The 17,542-nt window shown below is 52.5% G+C and overlaps 1 protein-coding gene across 3 annotated transcripts in view; it reads right to left on the bottom strand.

The window, feature by feature from the left end:
• The window catches only part of Lrp1 (LDL receptor related protein 1), a 98,653-nt gene that overhangs the window by 20,139 nt on the left and 60,972 nt on the right, over positions 1–17,542 (bottom strand). For all 3 annotated transcript variants that reach the window (XM_045151431.1, XM_004650000.2, XM_045151432.1), the window contains 15 exons: positions 14,836–14,967; positions 14,467–14,601; positions 14,156–14,285; positions 13,904–14,030; positions 11,715–11,866; positions 11,511–11,635; positions 10,865–11,242; positions 6,855–7,044; positions 2,862–3,066; positions 2,398–2,590; positions 1,601–1,726; positions 1,307–1,435; positions 979–1,098; positions 719–832; positions 74–223 (listed from right to left, as the gene is read on the bottom strand). In XM_045151431.1, coding sequence (XP_045007366.1) covers positions 74–223; positions 719–832; positions 979–1,098; positions 1,307–1,435; positions 1,601–1,726; positions 2,398–2,590; positions 2,862–3,066; positions 6,855–7,044; positions 10,865–11,242; positions 11,511–11,635; positions 11,715–11,866; positions 13,904–14,030; positions 14,156–14,285; positions 14,467–14,601; positions 14,836–14,967 — 2,406 coding nt within the window. The remainder of the gene's footprint in view (positions 1–73; positions 224–718; positions 833–978; positions 1,099–1,306; positions 1,436–1,600; positions 1,727–2,397; positions 2,591–2,861; positions 3,067–6,854; positions 7,045–10,864; positions 11,243–11,510; positions 11,636–11,714; positions 11,867–13,903; positions 14,031–14,155; positions 14,286–14,466; positions 14,602–14,835; positions 14,968–17,542) is intronic.

The raw sequence follows: 17,542 nt of genomic DNA, 5'->3' as shown, positions 1-17,542 counted from the left end.
GGGCGGGAGAGAGGTGTGAGGACCCTGCTAGCCCTGGAGCCCTCCACCCGCTCCGCAGCGGCCACTGGCTGACCTGGGCAGTCCCGCTCATCGCTGTAGTCCCCACAGTCATTGGCACCGTCGCACACCCAGCTGGGCGCGTAACACAGGGAGGTCCGCTCACACGGCTGGAAGAGCACACCTTTTACACCCAGGCGGAAGTAGCTCCTGCAGTCAGTGGCGCCTGGTGGAGGGAGGGCAGTGGGGGTGAGGGGTCATGCCCAGTTCCCCTTAAGACCTTCTCCAGGGCCGGGCGTGGTGGCGCACGCCTTTAATCCTAGCACTCAGGAGGCAGAGGTAGGAGGATCGCCGACAGTTCGAGGCCACCCTGAGGCAACATAGTGAATTCCAGGTCAGCCTGGGCTAGAGTGAAACTACCTCGAACCGCCCCCCCCCAAAAAAACCCAAAAAACAAAAAAAGCCCTCTTCAGGTGCAGCTGCAAGCCCATGGTGCCTTTCAGAAAGCTGAGGGCATCCTTCGGATGGGGGTGGGGGCTGGTGTCCATGTTGTCCAAGAGCAGAAGGGGACAGGGACAGAGCTGAGGAGGGACGGAGACTGCCTTGCAGGTGTATGGGTGGGGGGCAGGTATGGGAGAAAAAACACCAGGCAGAACAGCCTGGGGCAGGTGGGAGAGGGGAGGCTGAGGCTGAAGGAAGCGTGGGCAAGGGTGTCACTCACTGCAGTTCATCTCGTCGGAAGCGTCCTCACAATCCACAAACTGATTGCAGCGGCTGGAGTTCCCGATACAGGACCCGTCCCGGCAGCGGAACTCACCCACTCCGCAGGCGGTCTCTGGAACAGCACCACCGGTGCCATCAGAGCTCCAGCCCGTCTTCAGAATGCCCTGAACCAGCCACCGTGGGCCTAGAGGCGAACGCCCAGCCAGAGCGAGGCCCAAAGCCCGGGGGGAGGGGGGGCTGACAGGTCGTCCCACTCACTGTTGCAGGGGATCTCGTCCGAGCCGTCCCCGCAGTCATCCACCCCGTTGCACCACAGCATGTTGGACACACAGCGCCCGTTGTTGCACTGGCGGAAGGTCTTCTTGCAGCGGCGTGAGTCTGCAAGGGGGAGTTGGTCACAGCGGGCGTGAGAGGGCGTGTGGTGACTGGCACACGTGTGTCCAGTCTCCTTTCAGAGGCCTGGTTCGGGTTAGCACTGATTCTGACGTCATGAGCTCCCAGAACCCCTCAGGCTGTGGACCTGGGTACCAAGGGAGAGGAGGATCCGGCCCTGGGCTAGGAAGAAGGGCTGGGGTGGGCTCCTTACTGCAGTAGGACGGCTTCTCGTCAGACTTGTCCTTGCAGTGGGAGACCCCATCACACGTGAGGCTGAAGCTGACACACTCGCCATTGGCACATTCAAACTCATCTTGTGCCCGGCAAGAGGAGTTGGCAGCTGGGGAGGGAGGAAGATCTCTGGAGTAAGGGCCAGGCCTGAGTGCCCTTCCCCACAGGGGAGTATCAGCTTCTCTTTGGGGGCCTGTGCTGGAGAGTCTGGGGCGTGTCCTTTGTACTAGGGCTTTCCAGCAACCCCTCCCCCAGTCTCCCTTTGCCCCCTCACCCCGGCAGGTTAGGTCCTCCTGGAGGATCCGGCCCCCTCGGCAGGAGCAGTTGACGTGGCCTTGGTGGGTGAGCAGGCACAGGTCCTGGCAGCCCCCGTTGTTTATGCGACAAGGGGACAGTTCGCCTGAGCAGAGACAGGGCGACCACGGGCCTCAGCGCGTTCCCTGCTCTGCACCCGCCCCGGCGGCCCACCCAACTGTGGTCACAAAGGTGACCGATTCTGGAGCTCTGCGCAGCCCCAGAGGGCACAGCAGTGGGGAGGCCTGGCGTTGGTGGCTGGGCTCCTGTATGTGCTCGCGGGCAGGGCACTTGGGCTCGCAGGGGCATCTCAGGAGATTCTAGGCCAAGGGGTCCTAGGTGTGCACGAGGAGGAAGCAGGAGGCGGCGTGGGAGAGCCGTGGAGGGGCCTCTTGGTGAACCAGGCTGGGCGCCTGCGTGCGGGGGAAAATGCACTGGGGGGCGGGGGCAGGTAGCACCCTGCCTGCTTCTGTGTGATTCCGCAGTGTGGGTGGAGGGAGTTATCAGTGTATGTGGTGGTATCTCCAAGGCTGTGGATGAGGCCCTGGGGGATATGAAGGTATGTGCATCCACCCTATGTGAAATGGACTACAGTGTGTGTACAGACATTTTGAGGGGTCTGGTATAGAGGAGTGTTAGTTTTAGGGTTTCTGTAGGGGATAGAAATGTGTACAGGCGTATGTCATCAAATGATAGAGGCCATAGGAGAGTAAGGCCCGGGTATTGTGTGTGTGTGTAGGCAGAGAACAGGCAAGGATAGCGGCAGGCCCCACTCACAGCTGTTGGTGTCATTGGCCACAGCGATGATGCCCATGGGCTGCTGGGGAATGTCCACGCGCAGCATCTTCAAATCACTGCCTACGTATTTGTTGGCCCGCTGCACCGCCCGCCGCACCCAGTCAGTCCAAAAGATGTGCTCTCCATACACGGCCAAGCCGAAGGGGTGGACTGGCTCCGACTTTAGGATCACCTGAGGAGATGGGAACAGCACCATTCACACACGGTCCACGCCTCTCGCCAAGTCTACCACTGCTGTGAGGACAGGGGTGAGCGGGGCCCGGAAGTCACTCCACACAAAAGAGCCACAGAGGCAAAAGCTGCCCACAGCCAGGAATCAGGTGGGGTTCCGCTCCTCCCAGCTCCCCATCATGTCTCAGGCCTCTCCTTCTGACGCTCTGTGCCTGGATAATCCCCAGCCTAGCCCCTCCTTGCGCCCCTACCCACTGGCCCCCCAGACTCACATAGCGGTGGGAGCCGTCATACTCGCACCGCTCGATCTTGTCCAGCGTGGCATCAGAGAAGTACAGTTTCTCAGCACGGTGATCGATGGCCAGGCCATTGGGTGTGCGGATGTCTTTCTCAATGAGGGTCAGGACGTTGGCTCCAGACAGGGCTGCCCGCATGATGCTTGGGTGCAGCTCATTCCAGTTGGTCCAGAACATGAGGCTAGGGGGGGAAGAGACGCGGCAGGGGTCAAAGCCAGAGTGTGCCTTGGAGCACACAGACCAGTCATGCGGACAACTAGGTGCCAGGGCTTAGTCAGGGGAATGTACCAGACCTCAGGGCACTGCGTCCAAAGAGCTGCCAGGGCCAATACAGCCTTGGTACCTGCGAGGGGCCTAGCCACGACACGCATGTTTCCCAGTCAACGGATTGGATTTACTGTGCGCAGACACGGCAGTGTTTGTGAAATGACCGCTTGTGTTTGCCAAGACAAGCAGCCGTGTAGGCAAGTGAGTTAGGCTCCCAGCTTCCGGTCCTGGCTGAGACACCTATAGGCGATTTACTCGGTAACCCCATGCCTGTTTCCTTGTCTGTGAAGCGGAGATAAAGTAATGCTGCCTCACAGAGGGCTGTGAGACTTGAGGAAGTTGATATCCATGGTAAGGACAGAGGGTGCACCCTCCGTGAGGGTTTTCTATGATCGTATTCCTAAGTGCTCTCTCTGTAGTGAAGCCAACTCCTCCAAACCATCTAGAAACCACTGCTCAGCACTGAACGTGTCCTAGGTCTTGGGCACATATGGCTCCTCCTCTCAAAAAGGACTAGAAAGGGAGCTGGAGAGATGGCTTTGTGGTTAAGGTGCTTGCCTGTGAAGCCTAAGGACCCAGGTTCAATTCTCTAGGACCCCAGATGTACATGGTGGCACATGCATCTGGAGTTCGTCTGCAATGGCTGGAGGCCCTGGCACAGCCATTTGTGCTTTCTTCTCACTCTCTCAAATAAGTATAATTGTTTTTTAAAAGGTCTTGATCAGCAGGGCTTGGTGGCACATGCCTTTAATCCCAGCACTCGGGAGGCAGAGGTAGGAGGATTGCCTGTGAGTTCGAGGCCATCCTGAGACAGTATAGTGAATTCCAGGTCAGCTTGGGCTACAGTGAGACCCTACCTTCAAAAACCAAAATAATTAATAAAAGTTTTAAAAGGACTTGAAAATTGCTCTCCTCACAATTTAAGGCTTTTGTGAATTTGAATATGAGTCCAAGCCACATCCTGCTGCTTGTGGGCTTGAGACAGTGGGGGAGCCTAGCGCGGTGCACACCTTTAATCCCTGCACTTGGGAGGCAGAAGGATCGCCATCGCCATGAGTTTGAGGCCACCCTGAGACTACACAGTGAGTTCCAGGTCAGCCTGGCCTAGGGTGAAACCCTACCTCAAAAAAATAAAGAGACAGTGGGGGAGACCTCAGGAGCCATCAAGCATGCCACAGTGGCAGCATGGTCCTCAGAGACTGTCTTGTATTGGACGGTGAGTGCTGGACCTATGTTCTCTGAGGTTTATTCACTGGATCCTGGGATGGGCTGGGAAAATAGCACTTTTTAATTCCTTTCAAGTGACCCTTGTGCACTCTGGACTTTGAGACCCATCAAAGGGTATAAAAGCCAGCTCCCTTCTCTGGTTCTCCAACAGGACCTTGGCTCCTCCCTACTCTGCCCCCTCCCCCTCATTGCTGACCTCACACAGTCCTCAGCTGAACTTGTCTGCTCAAACCTCCCCAGGCCTCCCTCTCTCCACCTCAAATCTCGCCATCACAGTTAACTGTCGCCTCCTTTTGTAAGGCCCTGCGGGATCTGTCCCTCAGGGGGAGGCCGGCTGCTCCCAAGCCTCTGCACATTGACAAAGATGAGGACACTTGATGACTCCTGCAATCACAGGAGTTTGGAGGGAGGTGACACCTCTCAGGAGAAAATGGGCATTCTGAGACAGGCTGTAGTGCTCTCCCTTTCTTCCTTCCCTCCCTTCTTTTCTTCTTTTTTTGACACAGGGTCTCATGTAGCCCAAGCTGGCTGCCAACTGGTTACATAGTTGAGGATCACCTTGAACTCTCAATCTTTGAGCCTTGACCTCCGAAGTGTCCACTGCTGGGATCAGAGCATGATTGCTCTTTCTTGACACAAGAAGGCTAAACTTACTTGCTGCCCGCCCCCCCAGGGACTTCAACACCTTCAGGTCCACCCGGGTCACACAGTGGACATGGAAGTGTATTTTCTCCTGTGGTTGACACACTTGTGTACTTGGAAATCTTACACATGATAATACTGTGGGTTCTGAAATTTGCAGCTACTTTGTGGGAAGGAATGGTAGGGTGAGGGGAGGCTTTCCTGGAGCAGAGACCTGCACCCAAGAATACAGCAGACTTTATACCTGTCCTTCTGTGAGCTCCCCAGGGCCACTGTCACCTCAGCGCCGGGCTTTAGGGGAGACTGAGGAAAAGGATGGGCGTCTGAGCCCCCGCGACTCCAGCTCCTCCTAGCTCCCCCAGGTATGGCTTCTTCCGGCTAAGGGAGAGCCCAATATTCCCACTCCTCTCTCTCCTAGTGCCCTAGTGTCAGCATCCTCTCGTTATCTCTCAGGTCTGTCCTATTTTGCCTCGCCGAGGACTTGCTCCCGCACTTCCTCAACACAATCAGGGAGCTCCCCGTCTTCCTCAGCAGCAGACTCGGGGCCCAGGTGGCGCCCCAGTGCTCTCGTCCCGCACTACACTATCAGTCTTCCCTGGTTCTCAGAGGCCGAGTGAGCCAACACTACTGGCCCTCGGGCGGTCACTCCTCTGGGCTCAGAGGAGAGGAACTCTCTCTCCTCTGGGATGGGAGTGGGAGGCGGGCAGGGTGCTCAGCATGACGGCCTCTTCCTGGAGGCTCCTGGCCCACGAAGGGTGCCCGGATAGCTGAGCTCATCACGGGTCAGGGCAGGGAAGCCGGGACCTTCCCGTCCCCGCAGAGCAGACAGGCTGAGGCAGAACGGAACAGAGGGTCCTTGTGCTGTGCTGGCTGGACTTGGGCTGGCTGCAGTCACAGCCGGGGAGGAACAAGGTTTGGGACACTCACCGTTTCTAAGTAGTTGCTTTTGGGTTTTGTTTGTCCCTTAGTTTCCTAGTAAAGCTTTTTGAAACATTCCAACTATAGCCGAATCAGGGGGAAAGTGTTGCTCACACACCACGCAGGATTGCTGTGGTGAGCCAGGGTGGGGGGGCTGGGGGCTCATCACAGGCCCACCCAGCAGGGTATGGGTTGCCCTCAAGTGAGAACAGAGCAGGCAGAGAGGCAGGTGGACCCCAGCGTCGGGTAGCATCCTCCTGGGCTGTTTTTGCTCTCAAGTTCTTCCTGGCTCCCTTGTGGTCTGACCCCAGCTTCTGTGCCTTCCTCAGGCTGCCTGTGCCCGACGGCAAAGGTCCCGTGCTGACCTTCTGCCATTCTCCTGCAGACTTTTGCTCAAAGCCCTTCTAGCTGGCGGCAGGCCCTTCCTCACCTTCCCTACTTCCAGACGCCGTGCCGACTGTTGCCTCTACCACGTCTCTGTCACTGTGGGAGACCTGTGCCATGGCCACTGCTCCAACAAATACCACCTGTCTGACCAGCTAGGGGGCTTCAACAGCCTTCTCCGCTCCCGAGCCTAGTGACTGTTCTCTGACCGAGGCTTTGAGTCCCAGGGCCACAGGGGACCTGCTCCACGCCTGGAGCACGGCTGGGGGGAGCAACATGCATCACAGGGCCAGCGGCACCTTCCATAACCCCCAGCCGTTCTGGCACTTGAAATATTATCATGGCAATCTATGGCAGCTGAAGAAACCAACACTGAGAGAGTGCACGTCTCAATGATGCCACAGAGCAAGGAAGGGTGGAGCTTGGGTTAGAGGCGGCCTCTCCTACTGTTTCCCCCACCAGAGCCTACCTGAGGCAGTTTCTGCCATCCCCTCTGTCCACTTGTCCCCACCCCTGGGCCCAGAAGCTCACTTCTGGCATTCATCTAGCACGAAGGCCCTTGGGTGGTCGTCTCCAGACATGGTAATGACCGTCTCCCGCTCGAAAGCCCCCGGGCGGGTCTGGTCCACTGTGTGGCGGGTGATGGTGGATGTTGTGTAGCTCGTCCAGTACAAGGTGTCCCAGCCACGGTGATAGGCCAGGCCTTCCACGGAACCCACGTCTGTGAAGAGACAGGAGCAGCTGTGAGTTGCGACGGCGTCAAAGAGCAGAGGCAGCCTGGCAGGCTCTTAGGGGATGGCCGGACCCCTTCCACTGGCAGGAGGGAGAAGTGTGGAGGGCAGACGTGTGGAGGGTACAGCTGAGAGGACTGGAGCTCCACAGTCTGACCTAGACATCTCCAGCTGCTTCTACCAACATCCCATCAGCATTTGCACCAGGGCTCCACATCTCTGTGCCCCTTTCCCATCTTGCCACTCTCGGGCCAATCTGGCCTTCTGGGTGATCACTATGTTCAGGAGCCAGGGCTCCCTCTACTTAGGCACAATAGGGATTTCAGTAAATCGAATCTGCTTTGGGCTATACTGGGAGACTCCTACTTCCCGACCCAGAACGTTCTATGAAGCTAAAGAACCAAGTGCACAAGTAGAGACATTGCTTAACAGTAGCATAGTCAACAGTCTGAAGGGTTTTAGTGACTCCCAGCTATGTGACAATGTAGCTGCCAAAAAGCTAAGCTGCCCTGAAGAGTGAGCAGCCACAGGGAGGGGTGGGATGCCAGTCTCTCCCAATCAAGCTGAGATTACAGAATATGGAATTTAGCTGTTTGGGATTGAACTCAAGGCCTTATATATGTTAACCACACACTCTACCAATGAGCTCCATCCCTAGCCCTTGGACATTTCCGTTTTAGATATAAAAATAGGACTTGAAGCCAGATATGTTGATGCATGCTTTTAGTCTCAGCTGAAGTAAGAGGATTTCTGTCACTTTGAGGCCAGCCTGGGGCTGCAGAGTGAGTTCCAGGCCAGGCTGGTCTAAAGTGACAGAGACAGAGAAAAAGAAAAGAACAAAACTGTGGTAAAAGCTGAAAGGCCAGGTCTGCCAAACATGGAACTCAGAGTAACTACGCTATGCATGTAGCCCCTAGTTCTATGCCCAGTAGGTCTGTATGGACTAGCTGAGTAAGAAGGGAACAAATGGGGGCCTAAGGACATAGCTCAGTTGGTGGTGCACTTGTCTAGCATGCATCATAAAATCAGGTGTGAAATGGCCTGGATATCCATGACCTCACAATGCCTGACACTACCTACACAAGACCATCATAAGAGGAGGAAAAGACCATGACATCAAAATAAAAGAGACTGATTGAGATGGGGAGGGGATATGATGGAGAATGGAGTTTCAAAGGGGGAAGTGGGGGAGGGAGGGTATTACCATGGGATATTTTTATAATCATAGAAATTGTTAATAAAAATTTAAAAAAAGAAAAAAACAGGTGTGGTGATGCCTATCTATAATCCCAGCAGTTGGGAGGTGGAGGCAGGAGAATCAGAAATTCAAGGTCATCCTCAGCTACATAGCGAGTTTGAGGCTAGCCCAGGCTATGCTACATGAAACCCTACCTCAAAACAGGGGGGGGATGGAAAGATTGCTTAGTGGTTAAGGCGCTTGCAAAGCCAATGGACCTCGGTTCAATTCCCCAGGACCCAAGTAAGCCAGATGCACAAGGTGGTGCATGCATCTAGAGTTCGTTTGCAGTGGCTGGAGGTCCTGGGCATGCCCATTCTCCCTCCCTCTCTCTCTCTGTTGCTCTCTCTCTTAAATAAATAAATAAATTTAAATTAAATCAACAAATGAGAAAAAGGGCTAGAGGGATGGCTTAGTGGTTAAGGTGTTTGCCTGCAAAGCCAAAGGACCTAGGTTCAGTTCCCCAGGACCCACATTAGCCAGATGCACAAGGGGGCGCATGAGTCTGGAGTTCGTTTGCAGTGTTTAGAGGCCCTGACATTCCCATTCTCTCCCTCTTTCTCTGTCAAATAAAAAAATAAATAAAAATTTAAAAAAGGAGTCACTAAGACAAATTTTTTAAAAAAATTTTAAAAATGAGAAAAAGTATGTCAGATAATTAATAAAAGAAGACAAAAGAAAAAAGAGGGAGCTGGAGAGATTGCTCAGTGGTTAAGACACTTGTTCGCAAAGCCTGATGACCTGAGTTCTATTCCCCAATACCCACATAAAGCCAGATGCACAAAGGGACATATGCACCTGGAGCTCGTTTGCAGTAGCTAGAGGCCCTGGCAGGCCCATTCTATTCTGTCTGTCTCTCTTCTATCTTTGCTTGAAAATAAATAAATACAACTATATATTTTTTACAAACTTTTTTGTTAAATTTTATTGATTTTTTTTTTTTTGTTTTTGTTTTTCGAGGTAGGGTCTCACTCTGGTCCAGGCTGAGCTGGAATTAACTCTGTAGTCTCAGGGTGGCCTCGAACTCTTGGCGATCCTCCTACCTCTGCCTCCTGAGTGCTGGGATTAAAGGTGTGCGCCACCACGCCCGGCCTAATTTTATTGATTTTTATTTATTTATTTGAGAGACTGAGAGAGAATGGGCACACCAGGGCCTCCAGCCGCCACAAACGAACTTCAGATGCATGCGTCAGCTTGTGCATCTGGCTAATGTGGGCACTGAGGAATTGAGTCTTGAACCAGGGTCCTTAGGCTTCACAGGCAAACACTTAATTGCTAAGCCATCTCTCCAGCCCCAAATAAAACTATTTAAAAAAAAAAAAAAAAAAGAAAGGAGAGCGGGGCATAGTGGCGCATGCCTTTAATCCCAGCACTCGAGAGGCACAGGTAGGAGGATCACTGTGAGTTCAAGGCCACCCTGAGACTACATAGTAAATTCCAGGTCATCCTGGGCTAGAGTGAGACCCTACCTCGAAAAATAATTTAAAAAAAAAAGGGCTGGAAAGATTGCTTAGAGGTTCAGGCACTTGCCTACAAAGCCAAAGGACTCAGGTTCAGTTCCCCAGGACCCACGTAAGCCAGATGCACTAGGGGGCATATGCATCTGGAGTTTACTTGCAGTGGCTGGAGGCCCTGACATGCCTATTCTCTTTCTCTCCCTCTTTGCCTATTTTTCCTCTCCTAAATAAATAAAAATAATTATTAAAAAAAAAAAAAAAGCCAGGCATGGTGGCACACACCTTTAATCCCAGCAGTAGGGAGGCAGAGGTAGGAGGATCACCATGAATTCAAGGCCACCCTGAGACTACATAGTGAATTCCAGGTTAGCCTGGACTAGAGTGAGACTCTACTTCCAAAAACAAAACAAAAAAGAAGAAGAGGAGGAGGAAGTGGAGGAGGAAGAAGCTGGGCATAGTGGTGCACTCCTTTAATCTCAGCACTCCGGAGGCAGAGGCAGGAGGATCACTGTGAGTTCAAGGCCACCCTGAGACTACATAGTGAATTCCATATCATCCTGGGCAAGAGCTAGACCCTATCTTGGGAAAAAAAGAAAGAACTGAAAAATGGGTCAAATGCCTCAGTGTACCCAGCTTGAAGCCAAGAAAACAGAAGGGAACAAATAGCAGCATCCAGAGGGCTGAAAGGGTACCCTACAATGCCAGCTCTGGGGCTGGAACTGCTCTGGCAGGGTATGTGCCGCCTGGCTGTGCCAGGCTAAACCTTCACAGTGAAGCATGTCTCTGAAATTCTCTCTCATGAGGCAGTTGAGAGAGAGCCAGCTTGGCCAGAGCGCTAAGACTGCCCGAGCCACTGAGACCCTCAGCGACCGGTGTTGCCACCTGGGGACAGTGTGTGCAGCCCACTGGCTGTGAAGTCTTGGGGCGGTGCGGGGCTAGAACGGACACATTCCCAACTCCAAATAAGTAGAACCTTTCAGGTAACTACAAGGACCTGGGGATCTGGCTGGCCCTTAGTCAGGAAGCTGCGGCAGGGGGATGCTTAGCAGAAGTGGGTTGTCTGAAGCCCCCCCGGCCCCCCCCCCCCCAGCTAGGAGGGCTTGGAGGGCAGCTCACTCTCCACGATGGTGGTCCTCCCGGAGCCGTCGTCGTTGATCTGCTGGATGTTCCCAAAGTGGATGTCGCTGAAGAAGATGCGGTTAGGGGTACCCGGGGAGGTGCCCGCTCGATAGTCAAAGGCTAAGGCAATGACATTCTTCATGTGCTCAGAGTCCTCGAAGGGCTGCACCGGGGAGTTAAGGTTGCGCTCGTCCGACAGGTGGATGCTCTTGAGAATGGTGCGCTCCGAGTACAGCAAGTAGCCGGCATACTCTCGGCATGAGGCCCCGTCTTCGGCCAGCATCCCGTGGGCACAGGCACAGGCCCGCTGACCACCACCCCGGTACAGGCACAGCTGCTGGCACCCGCCATTGGCCACCGCACATACATTGGTGCCTGTGGGCAGAGGGGGTTAGAGGGCAGCATCCCCTGTGGGGAAAAGCTCTGCGGTGCCTCTCGGGAAATTCCAGTCTGGCCCTGCTTTGCCTCAGTGTAAAACAACCAGATCTAGCCTGTGATCCTGCCTCTACTTACTGCCCACCCTGGGATCTTCCGGGTCAGTGCAAAGTCCGCCTGAGGGGGTAACTTCACTCCTGGCTTCTCTTCCCCCCAGGCCTAGCTGTCTCTGCTCACTCTTCTCCCTGGCCCAGTGCCCTGGCCTCACCTTTCTGCCGATCCCGGTTGAAGACTTTGATGTCTTTAAGCTGCACACCGATGCCAGTTCTCAGGGGCACGGAGTCTGTGGCATTGTCTTTGCACCCACGTTTGATGGAGCCATTGGCATGCGTTCTGAGGGAAGGGAAAGGCATGAGCTGGGTGTTGATGGAGCCGGGGGGAACGTGGGGAGAAGGCAGGGCAGAGCCCTCACCTGTCACTCCAGTAGATGAAATCCTCAAACACAGACACCGAGAACATGTCCATGTTGTTGCTGGACAGGACCACCTCGCGGTTCTCACCCGTTTCCAGGTCGATGCGCTCAATCTTGTCCATCCGAGCATCACACCAGTACAGCTTCCCATCCTGCAGGCCAGCGATACAGCCTCACCTCAGGACCCCACTGCCAGCCAGTGCCTGGGCCCCAGGCAACAGCAGGTGTGTGGTCTGTGTGGGGCAACTCAGTTCAGCCTTCCCCAACCATCCCACCTCCTCCAAATCTTTCTGCCTCCTGACCTGCTAGTACATTGCCACTTCCTCTCCCTGATTTTAAAATTGAATTGTGTATGAAATTGCAGTGCTGGGCACTAAATCCAGGGCCAAGCATGCCAGGCAAGCACTATACCTCTGAACTATAGCCTCAGCCCCCTCTCCTACTTAAACAAATAAAAAATAATTATTTATGTAGGCGGACGTGGTGACACACGCCTTTTATCCCAGGACTTGGGAGGCAGAGGTAGGAGGATCGCCGTGAGTTTGAGGCCACCATCCTGAGACTACGTAGTGAATTTCAGGTCAGCCTGAGCTAGAGTGAGACCCTACCTCAAAAAACCAAGCAAAAATTATTTATCTGCATTGTGTGTGAATGCCAGTCATATGTGCCACTCTATGTCTGGCTTTCCATGGGTGCTGAGAAGTCAAGCTCTGGGCCAGTGGGCTTTGCAAGAAGTACCTTTAACTGCCGAACCATTTTCTCAACCTTTCGTTTTCTTTCTTTCTTTTCTTTTCTTTTCTTTTTTCTTAGTTTTTAAGACAGGTTCTTGCTAGGTAGCCCATGCTGATCTCTAACTCCCTGTTGTTTCAAGGGTGACCTTGGACTTGAGGTGACCTTTTTGCCTTTGCCTCCTGAGTAGCAGGATAACAGGTATATTCTAGGATCAACTCTCTAGCTTCCCTTTTCTTTTCTTTTCTTTTCTTTTCTTTTCTTTTCTTTTCTTTTCTTTTTTCTTTTTCTTTCTTTCTTTCTTTTTTTGTGGTTTTCCGAGGTAGGGTCTCACTCTTGCCCAGGGTGACCTGGAATTCACTCTGCAGTCTCAGGGTGGCCTTGAACTCACAGTGATCCTCTTACCTCTGCTTCCCGAGTGCTGGGATTAAAGGCGTGCGCCACCACGCCCTCCTCCTTTTTTCTTTTTTTTTAAGGTAGAGTCTCACTCTAGCCCAGGCTGACCTGGAATTCACTATGGAGTCTCAGCACTTGTTTTGTTTTTGTTGTTTTTTTTTTTTTGGTTTTTCGAGGTAGGGTCTCACTCTGGCCCAGGCTGACCTGGAATTCACTATGTAATCTCAGGGTGGCCTCGAACCCATGGTGATCCTCCTACCTCTGCCTCCCGAGTGCTGGGATTAAAGGCATGAGCCACCACACCTGGCTGCATTTTTTTTTTAACGTGAGAAAGTGAGAGAGGGGGAGAGAGAGGGAGAGGGCCTCCGGCTACTGTAATCAAACTCCAGATGCATGTGCCACTTTGTGTGCATGTGAGACCTGCATCACCTGGTGCATCTGGCTTACATGGGATCTGGAGAGTCGAACATGGGTCTTTAGGCTTTGCAGGCAAGCGCCTTAACCGCTAAGCCATCTCTCCAGCATCCCCTCCTTTAAAAATATTTTTATTTATTTATTTGCAAGCAGAGAGAGATCGAAGAGACAGAGAAAGCTGGGCGTGGTGGCACACACCTTTAATCCCAGCACTTGGGAGGCTGAGGTAGGAGGATTGCTGTGAGTTCAAGGCCACCCTGAGACTAGACTACATAGCAAATTCCAAGTCAGCCTGGGCTAGAGCGAAACACTACCTTGAAAAACCAAAAATAAAAAAAAAGAGAGACAGAGAGAATAGGCACACCAGGCCTCTAGCTGCTATCAACAAACTTCAGATGCAAGTGCTACTTTGCACATCTGGCTTTTTGTGGGATCTGGGGAATCAAATTCCAGTCACTAGGCTTTGCAGGCAAGCGCCTTTACTGCTGAGCCATCTCTCCAGCCCTCGCTCCTCGTTTCTGAGTGGCCACTCCCAATCATCCCTGGGGCAAAAGAATCTAACTGTAGGTGGAGGATAGGCTAGAAGACCCCATGGCTCCCCCAGTCATGTCGACCCTCACTGGGAGGAACTACAGGAAAGGCGTCCATACCTGATAGTCCACCGAGATGCCATTAGGCCAGCTGATGCTGACATTAACTAGCACCACCCTCTCTGTGCCGTCTAGGCGGGACCGCTCAATACGTGGGTAATGACCCCATTCAGTCCAGAACAAGTACCTAGGGGGTGGAGGTGGAGGTCAAAGGTCAATGCCCATGCCATTCAGGAGATGGGGCCTCATCAGTGGGCACTGTAGCCAAAGTGACAAAGCCAGATTCAAGCCAGGTCCTATCCAGCTCCTTACCCTTTTTCTGGGTGGACAGTGATGGCCCGAGGTTTGTCTAGACCCTGGGAGATGACCACAAACCGGTAAGAGCCATTGAGCCGGGCAACTTCAATGACATCAAAGCCTTGATCTGTCCAGTAGATGTTGCCTGAGGAAGGAGTTGGTAGGATTCAGGGAGGTTGGTAGAGACTGTGAACCTAGTCTCCCCCAACCCTTAGCTCCTTGCAGCTCCAACTGGCTCCTGCCTATACCATCTCCCTCTTCTGAGGCCCCATGCCCCCCAGTCTTCTGCCTTGCCCCCTAAGCTCCATAGCTCTTTCATTGCTCACCTGCAATCCAATCCACTGCGATGCCCTCCACCCGGCCAATGCCATTGGTCACCACATCCTCACGCCAGGTCTGGTCCCGTTTAGCTCGGCTGATGGTGCTCAGGCCCATGTCCACCCAGTAGATAGTGTCATTTTCTGGAGGTGGAGGAGCCAAGATGGGGTTGCCCGTCAAGGAAGGGACAAAGTAGAGGGTCAAATAATCACATGGAGGGGTCAAGAGAGAGATAAGCAAGTAACTGAGGTGCCAGTTGCTTGGAAGGTGAGATAGTGGGTAGAGGTGGGACAGCTGTGAGAACCCCTCCCCCCGCACTACAGGACCTCCACCTATTTCCTGAGGCATATATACTGTCCCCCGGCCAAGCAGCTCACCAGCATGGAAGTCGATTCCAACAGCCAGCGACGTTCCCGACACTGGGACCAGGGCATCTGACTTGTCATTGGGATCCAGGGGGATGCCCCGGATTCCCTCGTGTACCGAGTACAGGAGGAAGGACCCCACACCTGCAACCAAAGGACAGTCCAGGCATGGGCCTTGCTGGCACTCCTTGCAGTTTGCCTTCTGTCACCCTCAACCTATTCCTCCGCTTTTGCCTTTTTATTTTTTTATTTTTTGAGGTAGGGTCTCTAGCCCAGGCTGACCTGGAATTCACTATGTAGTCTCAGACTGGCCTTGAATTCACAGCGATCATGCCTCCCGAGTGCTGGGATTAAAGGCATGCGCCACCATTCCCAGCATTGTTTTTGCATTAAAATTTTTTGTTTGTTTGTTGTTATTTATTTATTTGAGAACCACTGACAGAGAAAGGGTGTGGGGGGAGAGAGAATGGGTGCGCCAGTGTCTCCAGCAACTCCAGATGCATGCGCCACCTTGTGCATCTGGCTTACATGGGTCCTGGGGAATCGAGCCTCGAACCAGGGTCCTTAGGCTTCACAGGCAAGTGCTTAACCACTAAGCCACCTCTCCAGCCCTGTTTTTGCATTTTTTGTTGACAATTTTTATATATGTACCTAATATATTTTGATCACAATCTCTTCCCATCACTCTTTTGTCCCCCTCCCCCATCTGCTTCCAGACCTCAATATTCTCTCTCTCTGTCTCTCTCTCTGTCTCTCTCTCTCTCTCTCTCTCTCTCACACACACACACACACACACAGCCTGGCCTGAAGCCTGGAGGCTGGGCAAGAAGAAGCTCTCCTGGTTGGGAGAGCCAGGTCTGGGGAGCCACCTGCAGGACCACTAACCAACACTAGAGGGAAGCAGAGACATTCATTTCTCTCTCTCCACTCAACTCCACCTACCAGGCACATCCACCCTAAGGCCCACAGGGCACATGGGACTAGAAGTGGTGAGGAAACTATGAAGATGGCCCAACACGAAAATTATAAACTTACTTAAAACATGAGACTTTTTGTGATTTTTAAAAACCCATTTCTGTCATTCCTGAATGTGAACTTTGTAGATGTTGTTATGTCAAAAGACCCTTAGGGACCAGGCTTGGTGGTGCACACCTTTAATTCTAGCACTTAGGAGGCTGAGGTAGGATGATCACTGAGTTCAAAGCCAGCCTGAGACCATGGCGTGAATTCTAGGTCAGCCTGGGCTACAGTGAGACCCTACCTCCAGAAAAACAACAAAAAGATTCTTGGGGAAGAGGCTGTCTGAGGAGAACAGACAACCAGGGCAGTGAGACTGCAAATCCAGGTGACCAGTTTGGTACCCAGCCTGGTCTTAGCTTTCTGTCTGTCTTCCTTCTGCCATATGCCACATCCTTTCCCAACACCCAAAATTCAGCATTACCAGCACCTTACTAGCTCCTAAGTCAGTCTCATCTTTAATTTTCCCACTTCTTAAGAGGTACCATTATCCACAGATCCTAACATCCCCCCAGGTTTTCATCCCTTTGATACAACATATGCCCCAACAAGCTTTGGTCAGGCTCTGTGGAAAAATAAGCAACAACTAAGAGCCTAGCTAGGCATGGTGGTGCATGTCTTTAGCCTTTAATTCCAGCACAGGAGAGGCAGAGGTAGGAGGACCACTGTGAGTTCAAGGCCACCCTGAGACTACGTAGTGAATTCCAAGTCATTGTGGGCTAGAGTGAAACTGTACCTCGAAAAACCAAAATAAATAAATAAATATATAAATAAAAATGAGGGATTGAAGAGCTGGCTTAACAGTTAAGGTGTTTGCCTGCAAAGCCTAAGGACCCAGATTTGAGGTTTGATTCCCCAGTACCTACGTAAGCCAGATGCACAAGGTGGCACATGTGTCTAGAGGTTGCTTGCAGTGGCTGGAGGCCTTCGCATGCCCATTCTCTCTCTCTTTCATAAGTAACTAACTTTTTTATGTTGTTTTTAGAGGTAATATTTTAATATTTTAAAGCTGGGTGGTGGTGGCACACACCTTTAATACCAGCACTCAGGAAGCAGAGGTAGGAGGATTGCTGAGAATTCAAGGCAACCCTGAGACAATGTAGTGAATTACAGATCAGCCTGTACTAGAGTGAGACTGTATCTCAAGAAACAAATAAAAATTTCAAGCCAGGCGTGGTGGCTCACACCTTTAATCCCAGCACTCTGGAGGCAGAGGTAGGAGGATTAAGAAGAGTTCAAGGCCACCCTGAGACTACATAGTGAATCCCAGGTCAGCCTGGGCTAGAATGAGACCCTACCTTGGAAAACCCTTCCCCCACAATTTTTTTCATTATTTATTTATTTATTTGAGAGAGAGAGAGAGAGGAGAGAGAGAGAGAGAGAGAGAGAGAGAATGGGCACCAGGGCATCCAACCACTGCAGACAAACTCCAGACACATGCGCCACCTTGTGCATCTGGCTTATGTGGGTCCAGGGGAATCGAACCTGGGTCCTTTGGATTTGCAGGCAAGCACCTTAACCACAAAGCCATCTCTCCAGCCCCCAACAATTCTTTTTTTAAAGATGGCTAAGTGAGTTTGATAAACTTCCAGGCGCTACAGTCTTTCCTGGAAAAAAATCTTGGTGCTCATGAGCATATTTAAGTCCCTGAGAAGTTGTGCAGTAAAAAACACATTTCCACTTTGCTCAGCCCAGCGTTTCT

This window comes from Jaculus jaculus, chromosome 6 (assembly GCF_020740685.1).
Source record: "Jaculus jaculus isolate mJacJac1 chromosome 6, mJacJac1.mat.Y.cur, whole genome shotgun sequence".
NCBI classification, from domain to species: Eukaryota; Metazoa; Chordata; class Mammalia; order Rodentia; family Dipodidae; genus Jaculus; species Jaculus jaculus.
This window is presented reverse-complemented; position numbering and strand designations above follow the sequence as displayed.